At 35.3% G+C, this 17,280-nt stretch overlaps 2 protein-coding genes across 3 annotated transcripts in view; one reads left to right on the forward strand and one right to left on the reverse strand.

Moving 5' to 3' along the window:
• STAP1 (signal transducing adaptor family member 1) overlaps window positions 1-2,737 on the forward strand; it is a 34,428-nt gene extending 31,691 nt beyond the window's left edge. For both annotated transcript variants that reach the window (XM_055588694.1, XM_055588695.1), the window contains one exon: window positions 1,262-2,737. In XM_055588694.1, the coding sequence (XP_055444669.1) occupies window positions 1,262-1,296 (35 nt within the window). In that variant the 3' untranslated portion in view covers window positions 1,297-2,737. The remainder of the gene's footprint in view (window positions 1-1,261) is intronic.
• Window positions 2,738-9,099: 6,362 nt separating this feature from the next.
• The window catches only part of UBA6 (ubiquitin like modifier activating enzyme 6), an 88,678-nt gene continuing 80,497 nt past the window's right edge, over window positions 9,100-17,280 (reverse strand). The window contains exons 29-33 of the mRNA XM_055588697.1: window positions 16,295-16,488; window positions 15,428-15,555; window positions 13,018-13,105; window positions 12,715-12,809; window positions 9,100-11,332 (exon numbers count right to left, since the gene is read on the reverse strand). Coding sequence (XP_055444672.1) covers window positions 11,182-11,332; window positions 12,715-12,809; window positions 13,018-13,105; window positions 15,428-15,555; window positions 16,295-16,488 — 656 coding nt within the window. The 3' untranslated portion in view covers window positions 9,100-11,181. The remainder of the gene's footprint in view (window positions 11,333-12,714; window positions 12,810-13,017; window positions 13,106-15,427; window positions 15,556-16,294; window positions 16,489-17,280) is intronic.

Genomic DNA, 17,280 nt, shown 5'->3' on the forward strand with positions numbered 1-17,280 from the left:
TTAAAGGTATGGTCTGTCAAGTGTCAGATGCTTGAGACAGATGAAAATGAATGATGATTAAGACAAAACTTGGGATTGGTCATTAGACATAGATGACTTGAGAGAGAAGTCTTATTCCACTGTAAAGGCAGAAGGCCGAGTGCAAGATAACAAGGATTGAGTGGGTGGCGAGGAACTACAGATAGAGATTGTAGTTAGGATTGGCTACAGAATTTGTGGGGCCACTTGTTCATAAGTTATTAAGAATTTCAAAGCAGTGGCAGCGGACTGTTAAACCAAGCATGGGACCCAGTGCCAGTGCACAGTTCACGTGACCACAAGGCTGGCCGTTTGTAGTCCAGTTTTTGGCAAAGCAGGGCAGACTGGATATGACAGTTTCTTTCCATCCTTTTGAACAATTCCTGGTACACATGATCACTTGACAAGCTGTAAGCAGCAGAGAAAAACATCAGCTCGTTTGGATTCAGTTATCAAAACAAACTCCTGTTCCTACAGATTATGAGGCAAAACAACTTGGTTTGGTTACTTGCATGAGGGCATATCTGGAAAGTCTAATTAAAAAGACAGCCAAGTTTAAAAGTCCAAGTTTTAAAACATGGGTTTGACTCTTGTGATGACAAATAGTTTTAACAAACTCAGAGTCTTAAGGAACTTTAGAAAATTATCTAGTAGTGTCTCATTCTATATAGGAATAAATATAAAAAACATTTCTAAGATGTGACCATTCAACTTGTTTGCAAATTCCTAATGATAGCTGCCTCACTGATTTTTGAGGCAGCATATTTCACTTTTGGTTAGCTCTCATTTTAGAGCATTTTTTTCTGACTGTTAAGTCTGAAACATTCTCCCTTTGACTTATACATATCCACTCCAAGACTATTGCCTGGAAAATCCCATGGACAGAGGAGCCTGGTAGGCTACAGTCCATGGGGTCACAAAGAGTCGGACACGACTGAGCGACTTCACTTCAATCCGACTTTTGACTTTAAAACGACACATGGTTTTAAAAAGCCCATCAAATATTTAAAGACTATCACCATGTCCCAGTATCCCTCTGTCCTCTATAAATTATTGGTCCCGTTAGCTCTCTCCCCTCATCTTTGACCTTCTCTATCTTGCAATATAACCACAAATGATGAACATGTTATTATAGATATGATGGCATAATACATTACCTGGACTCTATATAAGAAAATACCACCTAGCAGAAATCTCTGGGAATGTGCTATTAATGTGTTTTTCTTTTCTTTTTTTCCTCCAGAGACGAAAGGATTTCCTGTGACATCTTTAAAATAATTTTTTAAAAGTTGGGGGGAGGCTGGGGAATCTAAACTTTTTTTTTCTCCATGGATGATATTGTGTCAGTTATCTAATGCTATGTAACAAACCACCCCTAAAACATGGTGGTTATATCAATGACCACTTTATTTACTCACAATTCTGCACATCAGCAACTTGGATTCAATTCCGTTGGGCAGTTCTTCTGCTAGCATCTTGATGTCATCTGTAGGACTATAACCAGCTGGTGGCTTGACTGGAGCTGGACGGTCTAAGTTGGCTTCATTCACACATCGGGTGCTGGTGGTCACCTGGGCCTGGCTGAACCATTCTCTTCATGTGGTCTCTTATCGTGAAGGTTAGCCCACATTCTCTCATGTGAGAACTCAGAGCATTTAAAGAGAGAAGGATAGCTGCATGTCCTTGGGCTAGGAATTCTTAGTGATGAGAATTAAGTATGGCTCTCTTGGAGCTTTCATTATAGGAGAAACTGTGAATTGAATAAATAATCCCAAGTGTGATATATCTTATATACAGGGATTATTTTTCTTCCTTTAAAAAATTTAATTTGCATGCAATAAAATTAAATTTTTGGTGTATAGTTCTGTGAATTCTATCATCACCACAATCAAGATATAGAAAGTTCCATCACCTCAAAAAACGTCCTATGTCCTTTCTTTTTAGTCAATTCTTCTCAGACACAGTCCCTGGCAACTACTGATCTGTTTTCCATTCCTATAGTTCAGCATTTTTGCAGAATGTCATATAAATCGTACCACAGTCCAGAATCTTCTAGGACTTATTTCTTTCACTCATTATAATGTCTAGACTCACGCAAGTGTTGTGTATTATAGTTCACTCTGCTTTATTTATATACTATCATATTTATATAGAATAGTATATAAATATGGGGGGAAATGTCACTATGTAGGGAGGTACCAGTTTGTTCATCCATTAACCAACTTAAATATATTTGGGTCATTTCCAGTTCTGGGCAAGTATTAAGCTACATAAATATTTGTACACAGATTTTTGTGTGAATATAAGTCTTTATTTCACTTTGGAAAAATATCTAGGAATGAAATTACTGGGTCAAATGATACATGTATGTCTAACTTTATAAGAAACTGTAAACTCTTTTCACAGGCGGTCCTACCTTTTTACACCTCTACCATGAATGTCTGAGAGCTCTGGCTGCATCCTTGCCAGCACTTCATCTTATCTTTAAATTTGTAGTGGTAACTCTGTGGTTATAATATGCATTTCCCTATTGATTAATGCCTATTGATTAATGATGTTGAGTATTTTTTCATGTGCTATTTGCCATTCATGTAATCTAATTTGGCAAAATATACACTTAATTATTTTGACCATATTTTTATTGGGTTATTTGTTTGTTTTGACAGCTCTGTTCATATTCTGAATACAAGCCCTTTGTCAGATAAATGATATGCAAATATTTCATTTTGTTTTTCATTCCTTTAAAACCATCTTTTGTAGAGCAGAAGCCCATCAACTTTTGCTTCTGTGGATTGTACTTTTTTGTGTTTTATCTGACACATTTTTGCCTAGCTTAAAATTAGACTGTTTTCCTTCCAACTAACCTTGGAAGTTGTACAGTTACATATGCTGCCTTCTATTGCACTACTTGAGCCAGTTATAAATTCTTGTTTCAAAGTAACGGAAAATATTCTGTCTCTAGATGGTTGGTTGCAAGGTTCTAAGAGAAAAGCACATGAGCATGCAAATATCACTGTGGCCATCTTTGGAAATTATCATCTTCCAAAATGTAAATATGATGATTAACTCGAGTCTGACTTAATCTGAATATGCATGTTGCAATACAGAGTTAATCATTAAAAGATAAAATTTACTAAAATAGTAAAGAAAAAAATATGTATAATTCACAAAAAGAAAAACCATATTATTTATATTAAGAAAGAATTTAAGGGAAGGAATTGGTTAAATAAGTTTTGTGAGAATTGAAAATGTCAGCAATGGACACAACTACTAAGGGGAAGAGGACAGGATTATTAGAGCCTGGAAATCTAGAAGAGATACCCTGAAGAGAGGTAGAAAAAAGGTAGAGCCTGGGAAGCAACCACAATTACTGGAAGAAAAGCCATTACTGAGGTGATAAACTGATGACCAGGAACCAAATGCCAATAGTCAAAGTCTCTTCTCCCTTTCTCCAGCTTTCCAGTCTCCTGCTAGTGTCCCCTATTTGTGGAACCTAAGGTAAGCAAGATGATGAAGGACAAATAGGGTTTACAAAGTTCTAGAATACAGAAGGATATCTAGAATTGACAGACAACCGTTTAATAATACCTGGCATACACAGAAATTTAAAAAGTAAACAAATTTTAAAAAGCAATAGAGAAAAACCATAGAACAACCTAGACAAAAAATAAATCCCCCCAAAATAAAATGTCAGAAATAAATTAGTCATTATATTAAATGTAAGTAGCCCACAGTGTTCCACTTTAAAGACAAAGAATATCAAGTTGGATTACCCACACTTTATGCTGGAAATAAAGAAACACTCTCCTAAAAAACCTAAGAGTTGAAGAGGAACAACCCCTAATGAAAATTTTGAAATAAAGTGAGCTGAGTAATTTGGATTAACATTCTCACTTGAAAATATTTAGGAAAGTTGGACAAAATGTATTTGAAAAAGTATTGAGTATCAGAAAGCTAAGTTAGTGAATAATTATCAGGCTAGTATCTGGGAGAAAACAGAAATTCATAAAGGAAATGAATTCTTCATCTGTGAGCACTTGTACCCTGGGAGCTTTCACAGATTTTCTAAAGGTCACTGAGAAGCTGAGCAAAGCTAAAACATTCAAAGGATTCAAAGGTAGAATGTAGTACCAGCAAAGAGGTGGGGGCTCTGGCTCTGGTAACCCCAGTCCACAATACCAAGTTTGAAGAATTGTTGAACTAAGGATTAACAGGAAGTAAGGGTATTAGTACAGTCAGCTCAGCTCTGAGTTACATGGATGACTCAGAAAAATCCCAGTTCCTGAAATTGTGTCACAAATATCCTGAATTACTAGTGCCTAAGTGCTTACTAGAGCATATGAAAAGTCTTATGGAAGATGAACATATCATATTAGGAATCAAACTGCAGTTGATCTTTGAACAACATGGGAATTAGGCACCAACCCACTGCACAGTTGAAAATCTGCCTATGAGTTTACAGTCTGTCCTCTATAACAGGTTCCATTTCCATGGATTGAGAGCCTCTTGATGAGAGCGAGAGAGGAGAGTGAAAAAGCTGGCTTAAAAGTCAACATTCAAAAAACTACGATCATAGCCCTAGTTCTATCACTTCATGGCAAATGGATGGGGAAAAGGTGGAAATGGGGAAAAAATTTTATTTTCTTGGGACCAAAATCACTGTGGACAGTGACTGCAGCCATGAAATTAAAAGACGTTTGCTCCTTGGAAGAAAAGCTATTAAAAATCTAGACAGTGTATTAAAAGGCAGAGACATCACCTTGCCAATAAAGATCTGTATAGTTAAAGCTATGGCTTTTCCAGTAGTCATGTATGGATATGAGAGTTGGACCATAAAGAAGGCTGAGTGCTGAAGAATTGATGCTTTCGAATTGTGGTGCTGGAGATCTTGACAGTCCCTTGGGCAGCAAGGAAATCAAACCAGTCAATCCTAAAGGAAATCAACCATGAATATTCACTGGAAGGATTGATGCTGAAGCTTCAACACTTTGGCCACCTGATGTGAAGAGCCAACTCACTGGAAAAGACCGATGCTGGGAAAGATTGAGGGCAGGCGGAGATGGGGCAACAGAGGATGAGTTGGCTGGATGGCATCACTGACTCAATGGATCCAAGTTTGAGCAAACTCCGGGAGACAATGAAGGAAAGGGAAGCCTGGTACGCTGCAGTCTGCATGCTAAGTTGCTTCACTTGTGTCCGACTCTACGCAACCCTATGGACTTAGCCCATCAGGATCCTCTGTCCATGGGATTCTTCAGGCAAGAATAATGGAGTGGGTTGCCATGCCCTTCTCCAGGAGATCTTCCCGACCCAGGGTCTCCTGCATTGTAGGTGATTCTTTACCATCTAAGCCACTAGAGAAGCCCATGCTGCAGTCTAAGGGGTTGCAAAGAGCCAGACATGACTTAGCGACTAAACAACAAGATATATTTAGTGAAAAAAGTCTGCATATCATTAAAGTGGGCCCATTCAGTTCCAATTGTGTTGTTCAAGACCTACAAGCAGGTCTTCAAATATAATATTGGCATAAAGGTAAAGATAACCACACATACAAGAACACAAGATAATGAGAATTAGCAGAAACAAACATAGAGCACCCAGGAGAGCTTCAGATTTGGGAATTATTAAACACAGACTATTAAATAATAATGCCTTTCATGTCCAGTTAGATGAAAGATATAAAATTGCAGCAGGACAATTAGAAACTGTGACATGCTAGGTTTGCATATTTGAAATTAGAAATTTGAGAACAAAAATACAAAGGGCTAAAAATAAGCAAGATGCATTACAAAACACAGGTCAGAAAGATTTGTTCCACCAAGTATCAAAAATAATATATCAGCTATAGTGATGAAGACAGTATACCAGCACAGGGATAGAAAATGAACAAAAAATACAGCAAGATATGTATACATATATGGATATGACACATGACTTTGGTGGCACTGCAGAAGAGACTTCAGTAAATGGTGATGAGGCACTTCCTAGGATATAGAAAAGTAATTCCTCATACATTAAAAACTTAAAGTATGGAAGTCAAAACGAAAGCTTTAGAAGGTAATACAGAGGAGTATCGTTTGACTTTGTGGCTTCAGAGAACAATTTTTAAAAATTCACAAAAAACTCTAGCCTTAAAACAAAAAATTTGATACTTTCCAGTAAATAACCATTAAAAAATTCTTTATATCAAAGAACATCATAAGAGAGGGAAAGGCAAGCCAGAGTGGGAAAAAATATTTGCAGTTATATAGCCAACTAAGAGATGGGAATACCAGACCACCTGACCTGCCTCTTGAGAAACCTATATGCAGGTCAGGAAGCAACAGCTAGAATTGGACATGGAACAACAGACTGGTTCCAAATAGGAAAAGGAGTACATCAAGGCTGTATATTGTCACCCTGCTTGTTTAACTTCTATGCAGAGTACATCATGCGAAATACCGGGCTGGATGAAGCACAAGCTGGAATCAAGACTGCTGGGAGAAATATCAATAACCTCAGACATGCAGATGACACCACCTTTATGGCAGAAAGTGAAGAACTAAAGAGCCTCTTGATGAAAGTGAATGAGGAGAGTGAAAAAGTTGGCTTAAAGCTCAACATTCAGAAAAACTAAGATCATGGCATACGGTTCCATCACTTCATGGCAAATAGATGGGGAAACAGGCAGACTTTATTTTTTTGGGCTCCAAAATCACTGCAAATGGTGATTGCAGCCATGAAATTAAAAGATGCTTGCTCCTTGGAAGAAAAGTTATGGCCAACCTAGACAGCATATTAAAAAGCAGAGACATTACTTTGCTAACAACGATCCGTCTAGTCAAGGCTATGATTTTTCCAGTAGTCATGTATGGATGTGAGAGTTGGATTATAAAGAAAGCTGAGCACTGAATAATTGATGCTTTTGAACTGTGGTGTTGGAGAAGACTTCTGAGAGTTCCCTGGACTGCAAGAAGATCCAACCAGTCCATCCTAAAGGAGATCAGTCCTGAGTGTTCATTGGAAGGACTGATGTTGAAGCTGAAACTCCAATACTTTGGCCGTCTGATGTGAAGAACTAACTCACTGGAAAAGACCTTGATGCTGGGAAAAACTGAAGGTGGGAGGAGAAGGGGATAACAGAGGATGAAATGGTTGGATGGCATCACCGACTCAATGGACATGAGTTTGGGTAAACTCTGGGAGCTGGTGATAGACAGGGAGGCTTGGTGTGCTGCAGTCCATGGGGTTGCAAAGAGTCAGACATGATTGAGCGACTGAACTGAACTGAGCCAACTAAGAACAGGATTTATACTGCTCTTTAATGAATCAAAGAAGAAAAAAATCTGCCAACACAAGCAAAAAAATGGGCAAAAGAATTGAAAAGTCACTTCACAAAAAAACAAAAAGTGGCCAGCAAACATATAAAAATGTATTCAATTTCACAAGCAACTAGGGAAATGCAGAGTAAAACTTCAATGAGATATAACTGCACATCCAAAAGATTGGCAAAATTAAAAAAACAAACAAACCTGTTAACACCAGAGTTGAGCAAAGTAGAAAAGCACAACATCTCTGTTGCTCAGGGAAAATTTTGTTTTAATCTCATAAAATTTAAGATGTAAATATCCTACAATCAAGGACCATTCCTAGGCATACATAGCTTGGTTGCACTAGGTGAAGGGATAGGCTACCCACTCCAGTATTCTTGGGCTTCCCTAGTGGCTCAGATGGTAAAGAATCTGCCTTGTAAGGCAGGAGACCTGGGTTTGAACCCTGGGTTGGGAAGATACCCTGGAGAAGGGAATGGCTACCCACTCCAGTATTCTTGCCTGGGTAATTCCAAGGACAGAGGAGCCTGGCGGGCTACAAAAGAGTCGGACATGACTGAGATTTTCACACATAAAATAACGTTCACTGTGCAACTGTGATCCTCCTTCCCTGAAAACCCACTGTCCACAGTCAACAGAATGAATGAAGTGTTACATTAATGCAAAGGTAAATTATACATCAATGATGATGAACAAAGTTGTTACAGGCAACAACATGGATGAATCCTATGTTGAATGAAAGAAGAATCCCATCTTGCAGGAAAATATAGTATAATTCTATTTACATAAAATTAAAAAACCATCAAAAGTATAGTATTGCTTTAGGTACAAACATAGGAGGTAACATTATAAATAAAAACAAAGACACAGTTATCACAAAAGGTAGAATAGTGCTAATGTGAGGGGAAGCTGGTTGTGAATGGGAAGGGACTATAAGGGGAGTTTCTGGGTTGCTGTCAATTTTGTATTGATTTGAGAGCTTGTTATACAACTAGTTACTTTAAAATTATTCCCAAAATTGTGTATTTGTATTTTATGTACTCTTTTGAATATGTATATACACACAAATGTGTATATATATGAATACATATATATTTCTTAAATAAAGAAAGCTAAGACATGGCAAGAAAAACAAATTATCGACTGGTTACTTACTGGGACACCCAAGACTGCAACTTCCTGATTTATGTTTTGAATTTGTTAAAAGTAAAATAGTTAAAGCAATACCTAATGACTGTATACTAAATGATTATGTATTTACAATCATAATGAAATTTCTGATAATATTCACTGCAGTTGAAAGGTATTAGGTAAAGAGATTTTTCTCCCCCCTTAAGATCTCACTTTACAATTACAAAATAGTGAACTCTAAACACTGCTAACATTTTTTATGCCTTATCAGCGCCATCAGGGTGTATCATATTACACAAAAAATAAAAATACACATCTATATCCAAGTTCTACCTCTGGGACAATTTAAAGGAACTTATAAATTAGTAACATACTGCTATGAACTCTATAAAGTAATGAATGGGCTTTAGAAATCCCTGACCAACAGTCTGGGATTTACCAGATTTTCCCCCTCAATTGTTTTAACAGTTTCCAGGAGCCAAAAGCACTTGGAAGTAATGTCCCTCCACATCCAGTGAGTGCTGCATCTCCATGACTGCACAACTTGAAAACTAGGAAACACCAAAACAATACTACTCATAAAATGAATAGTAAAACTGGAATCTCCAGAGTCAACTTCAGAACAGGATTTACAATGATAATGTAAAATTTCTTGATTTATTTTTAATAAGTAAAAAATCACTCAGTGGTACTGTACAAAATCAAATCATTAATTTTTGCACCTGGTATTTCAATCACCAGCAGTGATCTCATGGTACAGAAATAAAACAGACAATGAAAAAAAAAAACTGTCATTAAATTCATGCTGGCTTTCCAGTTTAGCAGAACTAAATAGAAGAAATAAACGGCAATACTGTTACCCATAGGAAAAAAAAAAGCAATGACAAAATGGTTTCACATTTAATCATAAAATGAACTTAATCTTTGTTGATTCTGTTTATATCTGCTAAAGCACTGATCTCCAGAAATAAGAACTGATAGCCAGGTTCTGTTCTAAATTTACTTCTGAAGAGATGTAGAGATTTATATAGAGTAAGTAAGATACTAGATCATAGTTGAGAATTATTGAATGGCTACCGAGAAAGTATCAGTTGCTGTCTAGAGTACAAAACAAAAAAGTGGAACAGACTTCTTATAGGAAAGTTCTTTTATTAGTGCTAGCCTCTAATGTTCCAAGCCACAGAGCTTTGATATTCCTGAATTTACTTTTAAGTAATATTAATTTTAAGCACTGTGTTTGCAATATACATGAAGTGAGAGGGAAGGATATGACGAACCAAAATTAATTGCTTATTTCAAAGGTAGTCAGTTCCTTTAGACTCATCCTGTCCACTTATCCTTGCCTCCAATGCAGATTACCCTTTAATCATACAAACTCAATCTCCATTCCCAAATATATTTTCCCAATAGGATGATGCTTTTACAAAAGAATGAAACAATATGCCTGGTTGACTAAACTATATACAGATGGAATAAAAGGAAAGTTAAGGAGGGAATAGAAAAAGATATCAAATTGGATTAATACTGATGTGAATCAGTTTTTAATTTATCAAAGTACTTATTAATGGTCTGAACAGAAAAATAGAGGAAAAGCAGCTAGAAGAAGGAAATGACATTCTGTGGTTACGAAATGCCAATTGCTTTAGGACACATATCACTGAAAGTAAATGAAACACTTGCTGTTTTCACTGAGTTTACAGTGTTGAGTATACTTTATGTTATTTTAACGAAAGCATTTCTATGAATACCTGCAATAGCTCCTAGCAGAAAACAGAAAGTTTCTATCAATAAAGATCTAAAAAAATAAATTTTCATCTTTGTCAACTCCCTTTCTGGGAATGAGGAATTAAATAATACATTTCCCTTTAAAATAAAAAAAATTGTTTTTCTGTCCATTTGTTTGCTGGAAGAAAAAAAAATCAAGACTCAACTAGTGATAATTTTTTAATTTCTACTCTTCATCAACTTCTAAGGACACTCCATATACAAAACTTTTTAGTCTTATATACTATGACAGTTAGGTTTAGAGTTCCAAATAAATAAAACAGCCACATTAGAAGGCATACTGATGAATCAAATGACCAACCATATTTATCTGTTTGCATTTGTGGATTCTCTAAGAGGGCTGTCAAGAGTTCACACAGTCTTGTTAACATTTAGTTCCGGTTAACACCTGTCATCATGACTTACGACACTGATGCTGTCAACAAAGATTCTTATTTTGGAGAGACAGTGATATAGCAAACTCTGGTAAAATGAGCAGAGGTAACATTTGTACAATTCTAAATGTCTACTCTTTATCCACTGCTACTATCCCCCCACCTCCATTGATGTTAAATTCAAAGCCTCATCTTGAAAGGTGTAGGGAGCCAAATACTATTTGAAGAGAAAAATGGGCCTCAAATACTAAACAACAACAACAACAATTTATAAAATGAGATTAAACGTTTTGGATAATTACATTTGTAACTTTAAATTTCTTGATGTTTTATCTCTTCTAGTCCATTCCAGTTCAAAGTTGCTTGTGATCACATCCACATATGAAGCACAACACGAGTGTATATACTATGCTTCAAAATCCTTTACAATTCTTCACTGTACTTTCTTTACTGATGGTTCCCTTAAATTAAGGCTTTATCAAAGAGAAATCCATAGCATTTTGAGCTGACTTTTTTAGTTCCTGAATTAAGTGCATTCTTTCCAAAATCAAGTAGTCTTAAATTTAAGACAACTTCTGTTCATCAGTGTCATGACTAAAGTAGTATCTTACTGGAGGTCCAGGTAAATCTTCGTCTCCATCAGCATCTGGAGCAAATGACACAGTAAGATCCACATATTTCTTTTCAGCAGAGGGTTTCACAAGTTTATGCATTCTAAGAAAAATAAACAAGGACAAATAATTTGGTAAAGTCTGTAAAATAAAAGAGTGATTCAATGATTATGTTGTCCAAAGAATCTGATCTTGTTTAAATTTACTTTTAAATGTAGTAATTCATCTGCTTTCGTATAATTAAGGAAATGAATGAATGATTTACCTAACAATTTTTACCTCTGTTGGTAATGATAAAGAATACAGATCATTTATTAAAAAACACCACCCCCCCCCGAAAAAAACCTCATAGCAAAAAAACCCAAAATGTAAGCAATGCTTTTAAAAAATGAATATATAGATGGGAAATACAGATTCCTGCTCTTGTGAATGAAGCTTATATTATTAGTGGGGGGAGATGATAATATAGTGACTATTAGTGACAAATGTTATGAGAAAGGGAACAAGTAGAGCACAATAAAGGGGATTAGGAGTGCTAGGCTGGGAGATTGGACAGGATATAGTATTAGATGGGGTTCAGAGGGGCCTCTTTAGCAAGTGCAAAGACCAGAGGTGAGAGTTAGTCAGATGGCCATCTCAGAAAGAGTTGTAAGCAAAGGGAAAAACTAGATCAAAGGTCCCATGCTGGAGAATGCAATGTTCAAGGAAAAGGAGGGAGTTCACTATAACTGGAATATTGTGAAACAAGGACAGAGAAGTATGAAAGGAACTCAGAGGAGTAAGTGGGAACCATATACTTTAGGGCCTTGCAGACCACTGTAAAGACTGGCTGATTTTGCTCCCTCCCTTCCTTTTTATCTCTGCTCAAATGTCAGCTTATCAAATCAAAATGTGACAGGCAGAGGGATTACCAAGATTATCTAACATACCAATATACTGTAGCAATTTAACATACCTTTATTCTGCTTTATTTTTCCATAGCACTTACCACCATCTGATATTCATGTCCCTCCTCAAGAAGGGTAGGGACTTTGCTTCACTCACTGCTGTATCCCTAATGCTCACAAAAGTACCTGGGATACAACAGGCACTCTTCGAAAAAATGTGTTGAATAAATGAATGACAATAACAATTGGCATTTTTTTTAATACTTCAGTTTCACCAGCCTAATCCTCAGTGCTTGCACATAAGAGGTGGATCTGCTTTTACTTAGTATATTGATCAAATCAGGTTTCTAAGCCCATTAGTTTCAAAGCTGACTCAGAAGTACAATAAATTCACAAGAATATTGTAATCCTATAAATCTCACTTGGAAGGCAGCCTATGGAGCTTGGTACATTCACTGTCTTTATTTCTGTCATTAGATAAGAGTATATCATGTATTTTTATCTGAACTTCAATAATCTCTATACTTAATTTTCTAGTGTACATCCAACTTATATTTCAATTTCTAAGAATCTCTTGCATACAATGTTTGATACTTACGTTAACTTCAATCTTTTTGCATGACCAGGCACTATAGGAACATAGAGCATTTTGACTCCCTGTACCACCATTGTTGGCTCAATTCCATACTTCTCCTAAAAATGAATACCAAAAAGAAAAACAATCAAAGCTCCATCCAAATAGAAAATGGTTGTGACAATGTTTTACAACCAGTAAAAAGAGAGCAAATTTCTGATAAATAATATTTATAAAAACCTCTTAAGAGTCAGACATGACTGAACACTAATGAGATCATGTATAAAAACTAACAGACTCAAAGCAACTAATGAATAATTGTCTCACTTTGACTGCATTTATGAAATCCAAGAGGGTGAAATCTTCTTTTCCATGTATAGTCCATCTGTCCCAAATTGTAAATGATATTCCATTTCTGTTGTAGAAAAATATTCAGAACAAAAACATTTACATTTTTTTCCCTGAGTAATAATAAAAAAAAACCCAGAAATCCACTATTTGTGGTTTAACTAGATATTAATGTGTGAGTAAAAAAAAGGAAAATATAACTTAAAATATTCCAAAATCTTACTTCCCCAGTACACTACACAGGTAACCATTTTTATCAGTACCTTGTTATGTTTCCAATGTCTCATTATAAACCAGTATGTCTTAGCAAGAGAGTTTGGTTCTCAATAGCTGCATAAGTTTCACTGTGTGGATGTTTCCGTCTCCTATCATTGGACACGGGTTGTTCTAATCTTTGGCTATGATAAACAATGCCAGAATGAACATCCTATACATGTATCATTTGAAATGAGTGAAACCGTTTATGCAAGTTTGAAATATAGTGCTGTATATGTTTTAATATGGGTTATATTATTTTATATTCTCATCAATAATGTATGAGAGTAAAGCTTTCTCACACTCTTGCCAAGATGGTAATTTTCAAATTTTTTTGCTGTTACCAGTTTAAACTGTAAAAAATGAAAGTCCCAGGGAATTGTTCTGCTTTGTCATACAGCTTTTGGAACTAGATGCTTATTCTCATTATCCATTAGTCAGACACTAGGGGTGGCTTCTAATTCATCCGAGTTAGGCAAACATAGATGAAACATAAGAAAGTACAATGCTGAATAGTGTGGCAGATTAATAGTGTGCTGACTATACTATGGCTAGTTTAGTCAGAAATGCTTCATGCCAGATGCATAAGAATGAAACTGGACTCCTATCTTCCACCATACACAAAAATTATCGATTATCAGAATGAACCAAACACCTGAATTAAGACCTAAAACCATAAAATTCCTAGAAGAAACCTTAGGTGGTAAGCTCCTTGACTCTAGGATTTGGTGATGATTTTTTAGATTTGACAGCAAAAGTAAAGGTGACAAAATAAAAATAAACAAATGGGACTGTATCAAACTCAAAATCCACATAGAAAAAAAAAATCAACAAAATGAAAAGGCAACCTACTAAATGGGAGAAAATATTTGAAAACCACATATAAGGATTTAATACACAAAATATATAACAAACTCAGACAACTCAATAGCAAAAAATGCATACAATCCAATAACAAAATGGGCAAATGACCTGAACAATTTTCCAGAGCAAACATACAGATGGCCAATAGGTAGATAAAAAGACGCTCATTATTACTATCAGAGAAATACAAATCAAAGCCACATTGAGGTATCATCACACACCTGTTAGGATGGTTATCATCAAAAAAACAAAACGTAACAAATGCTGGCAAGGATGTGAAGCAATTCAACCTCTTGTACATTTCTAGTGGGAATGTAAAATGATACAGCCACTATGGAATGCAGTATTTAGGTTCTTCAAAAACAACAAAAATAGAAATACCATATGATCTAGCAAATCCACTTCTGGGTATTTATCCAAAGAAGATGCCAACACTAACTTGAAAAGGTATCTGTACTCCCATGTTCACTGAAGCATTGTTTATATAATAGCCAAGACATGGAATCAATCTAAGTGTCCTTTTTGGAGGAATGGATAAAAAAAATTGTGGTGTCATATACAATGAAGTATTATTCAGCCGTAAAAAGAATGAAATTCTGCCTTTTGCAACAACAGAGATGGACCTTGAAGACATTATACTAAATAAGTCTGACAGAGAAAGATGGATACCTTATCACCTTATGTATATGTGGAATTTAAAACAAACAAACCATCTCTCTTCCCCAGAAAACTAACTAGGAAAAAACCAAAAAACCCACAAGTTCATAGTAGCAGAGGCAGGTGGTGAGGGTGAACGAAATGGATAAAGGGAATCAAAAGGTACAAACTTCTGGTTGTAAGGTAAGTCATGGATATATATAATGTGTAGCACAGTGACTATAGTTAATAAATAATACTGTATTGCATATTTGAAAATTGCTGGGTGAGTAAATCCTGAATGTTCTCATCATAAGAAAAATTCTGTAACTATGTTTGATAATGGATGGTGATTGAACTTATTGTGGTAATCATTTCACAACATATACACATGTCGAATCATTGTGTTGTACACCTGAAAGTAAATTAATGTTGCATGTCAATTATATAATTTAAAAAAAAGGGAAAAAAATGCTACATGAAGATGGGGTTATGACCTTGTCTTGAAGTGATAGAAAAGATATGTATGTGTAGAGAGGAAAAGGAGAGATAAAGCTATTATTTTTCCCTTTTAAAAAGTAAAAAAAAACTATTTCATTCACATTATGCAAGAGAAGCAGACCTTCATGCATACCTGATTTCAGTTTTTCTTACTTCAGATGTCTCTGTAAACACTATGATTGGAATGGCTAAGTTAAGGAAACAATTTTTGTAAGCTTCAAATGGATAGTCACCAGCTACTTTGATCATCTCCAATGCAACCTAGGTAAAAGAAGGTGATCTGATTATATAAATAGCCTAAAACTAACTATGGCTTTAATTGCACATATATAATTTTCCTGAATTCTTCTCAAGCATTTCTGTGTAGAGAATAAAAGTAGTTATTAGACTAGAGTAATAAAGATTTCTGTAAGTCTAATTAATCTGACCATGTACTCTTCCTACTTTGAAAGCAGACACCAGCACTCAAGAAATACAGCTGTCTGAAAGCATTTAATAATAGGAACAATAACTACATAGCTTCTACGAGTAACACTACAGTATAGTACAATAACTAGCATGGTCCTAAAGATTCTAAATTGTTAAGGAGTTGTTAAGGAAAGACTAAATCGAAAGAAATCCAAATCACTATTGAGAACAGCATTTTTTTAAGGCAAAGAACTAAAATCTAATATTATCAAAGTGCAAAGTCTAGGATAGTTCATTTTATTCAAGAAAAATAAAGCACATATAATAGCCAAGATACAAAGATGATTAAGAGGATTATTGCTTGTAAGAAAAATTATACTCTAACTCAATGGAGCTTATTTAAAAATGTTTGCATTGTCTGTAAAAGTTCAAAATACAAGATTACTGTATTTTCAGAAATACCTTACAGTTTTAAATTATAAGTATCCTTCCTTCTCTAAGATCTCCAAGTGAATGGTTTAGGGGTGGTATAATAGGGAAGACAGGAAAGAAGCAATGATATAGCAACATTTTCACAGAATAATAATCTCACCAAGCCAGAGACTGCAGCAGTAGATGTTGCTATAGCAGGTATAATTCTACCTGCTATGCGCTTTGTTTTCAAACGGTCAGCGGGTTCAATACTGTACATTTTGGCACGAAGATTTGATGCAGCTGTGATGAAATCTATGTGTCCATTATGATCATCATCTTTTTCAAATGAAAGCACTGCCATCTGAAGGTCACCTGATGATAATCAGAAAAACCAAGTTTGCTAGTAAGTAATAAAGGTTTTACTAAGTAAAAAGCAATGTGGGCTCACTACTGTTGAAGAATTTTTTCTGTTTTGTTTAGCTTTTGTAAGTAACTGAAAAATACCAAAAAAGAAAAAAGAAAGAAAAGTCAGAGAACTTAAGTTATTGAAGGACATGAAAATGATGGCTTTAATACCATTAAATTAGAGAAATTTTGATATTATAAAACTTTTCTAAAAAATATAAAAATAAAGCTGTGGTGGATTCATGTCAATGTATGACGAAACCAATACAATATTGTATAGTAATTAGCCTCCAAAAAAATAAATAAAGTGGAAAAAAAAAAAAAAGGCCATGTACATTTACTATTAAGCAGTTTACAATAAAAAAGTCAACACTGGGTACAGTTCAAAAACCGATTCCCTAAGTACTACTCTGAAATATTTTACCTCTGATAACTAAGAATAGAGTCAACTGGTCAAATAAAAACAAGTATTTGGGGGGAAGTTTTTTAGATTAATTTGTGGTTCCCCAAATCATTCTGCAGACAGATGTAGCTTGATCTGTGATGAAATAAAAAGTAAGAAATGGTAATAAGTTTTTTCTAGAATTCCAGTTATTAACTTAGGATATCAACTGTTTACTTGCAAAATAAATAGTTGGCTGTAAATCACACAGTTGTGTCCGACTCTTTGCGATTCCATTAACTGTAGCTCGCAGACTCTGTCCATGGGATTCTTCAGGCAAGAACACTGAAGTGGGTTGCCATTCTCTTCTCCAGAGT

The sequence above is a fragment of the Bubalus kerabau genome, chromosome 7, assembly GCF_029407905.1.
Source record: "Bubalus kerabau isolate K-KA32 ecotype Philippines breed swamp buffalo chromosome 7, PCC_UOA_SB_1v2, whole genome shotgun sequence".
In the NCBI taxonomy this organism is placed as follows: domain Eukaryota; kingdom Metazoa; phylum Chordata; class Mammalia; order Artiodactyla; family Bovidae; genus Bubalus; species Bubalus kerabau.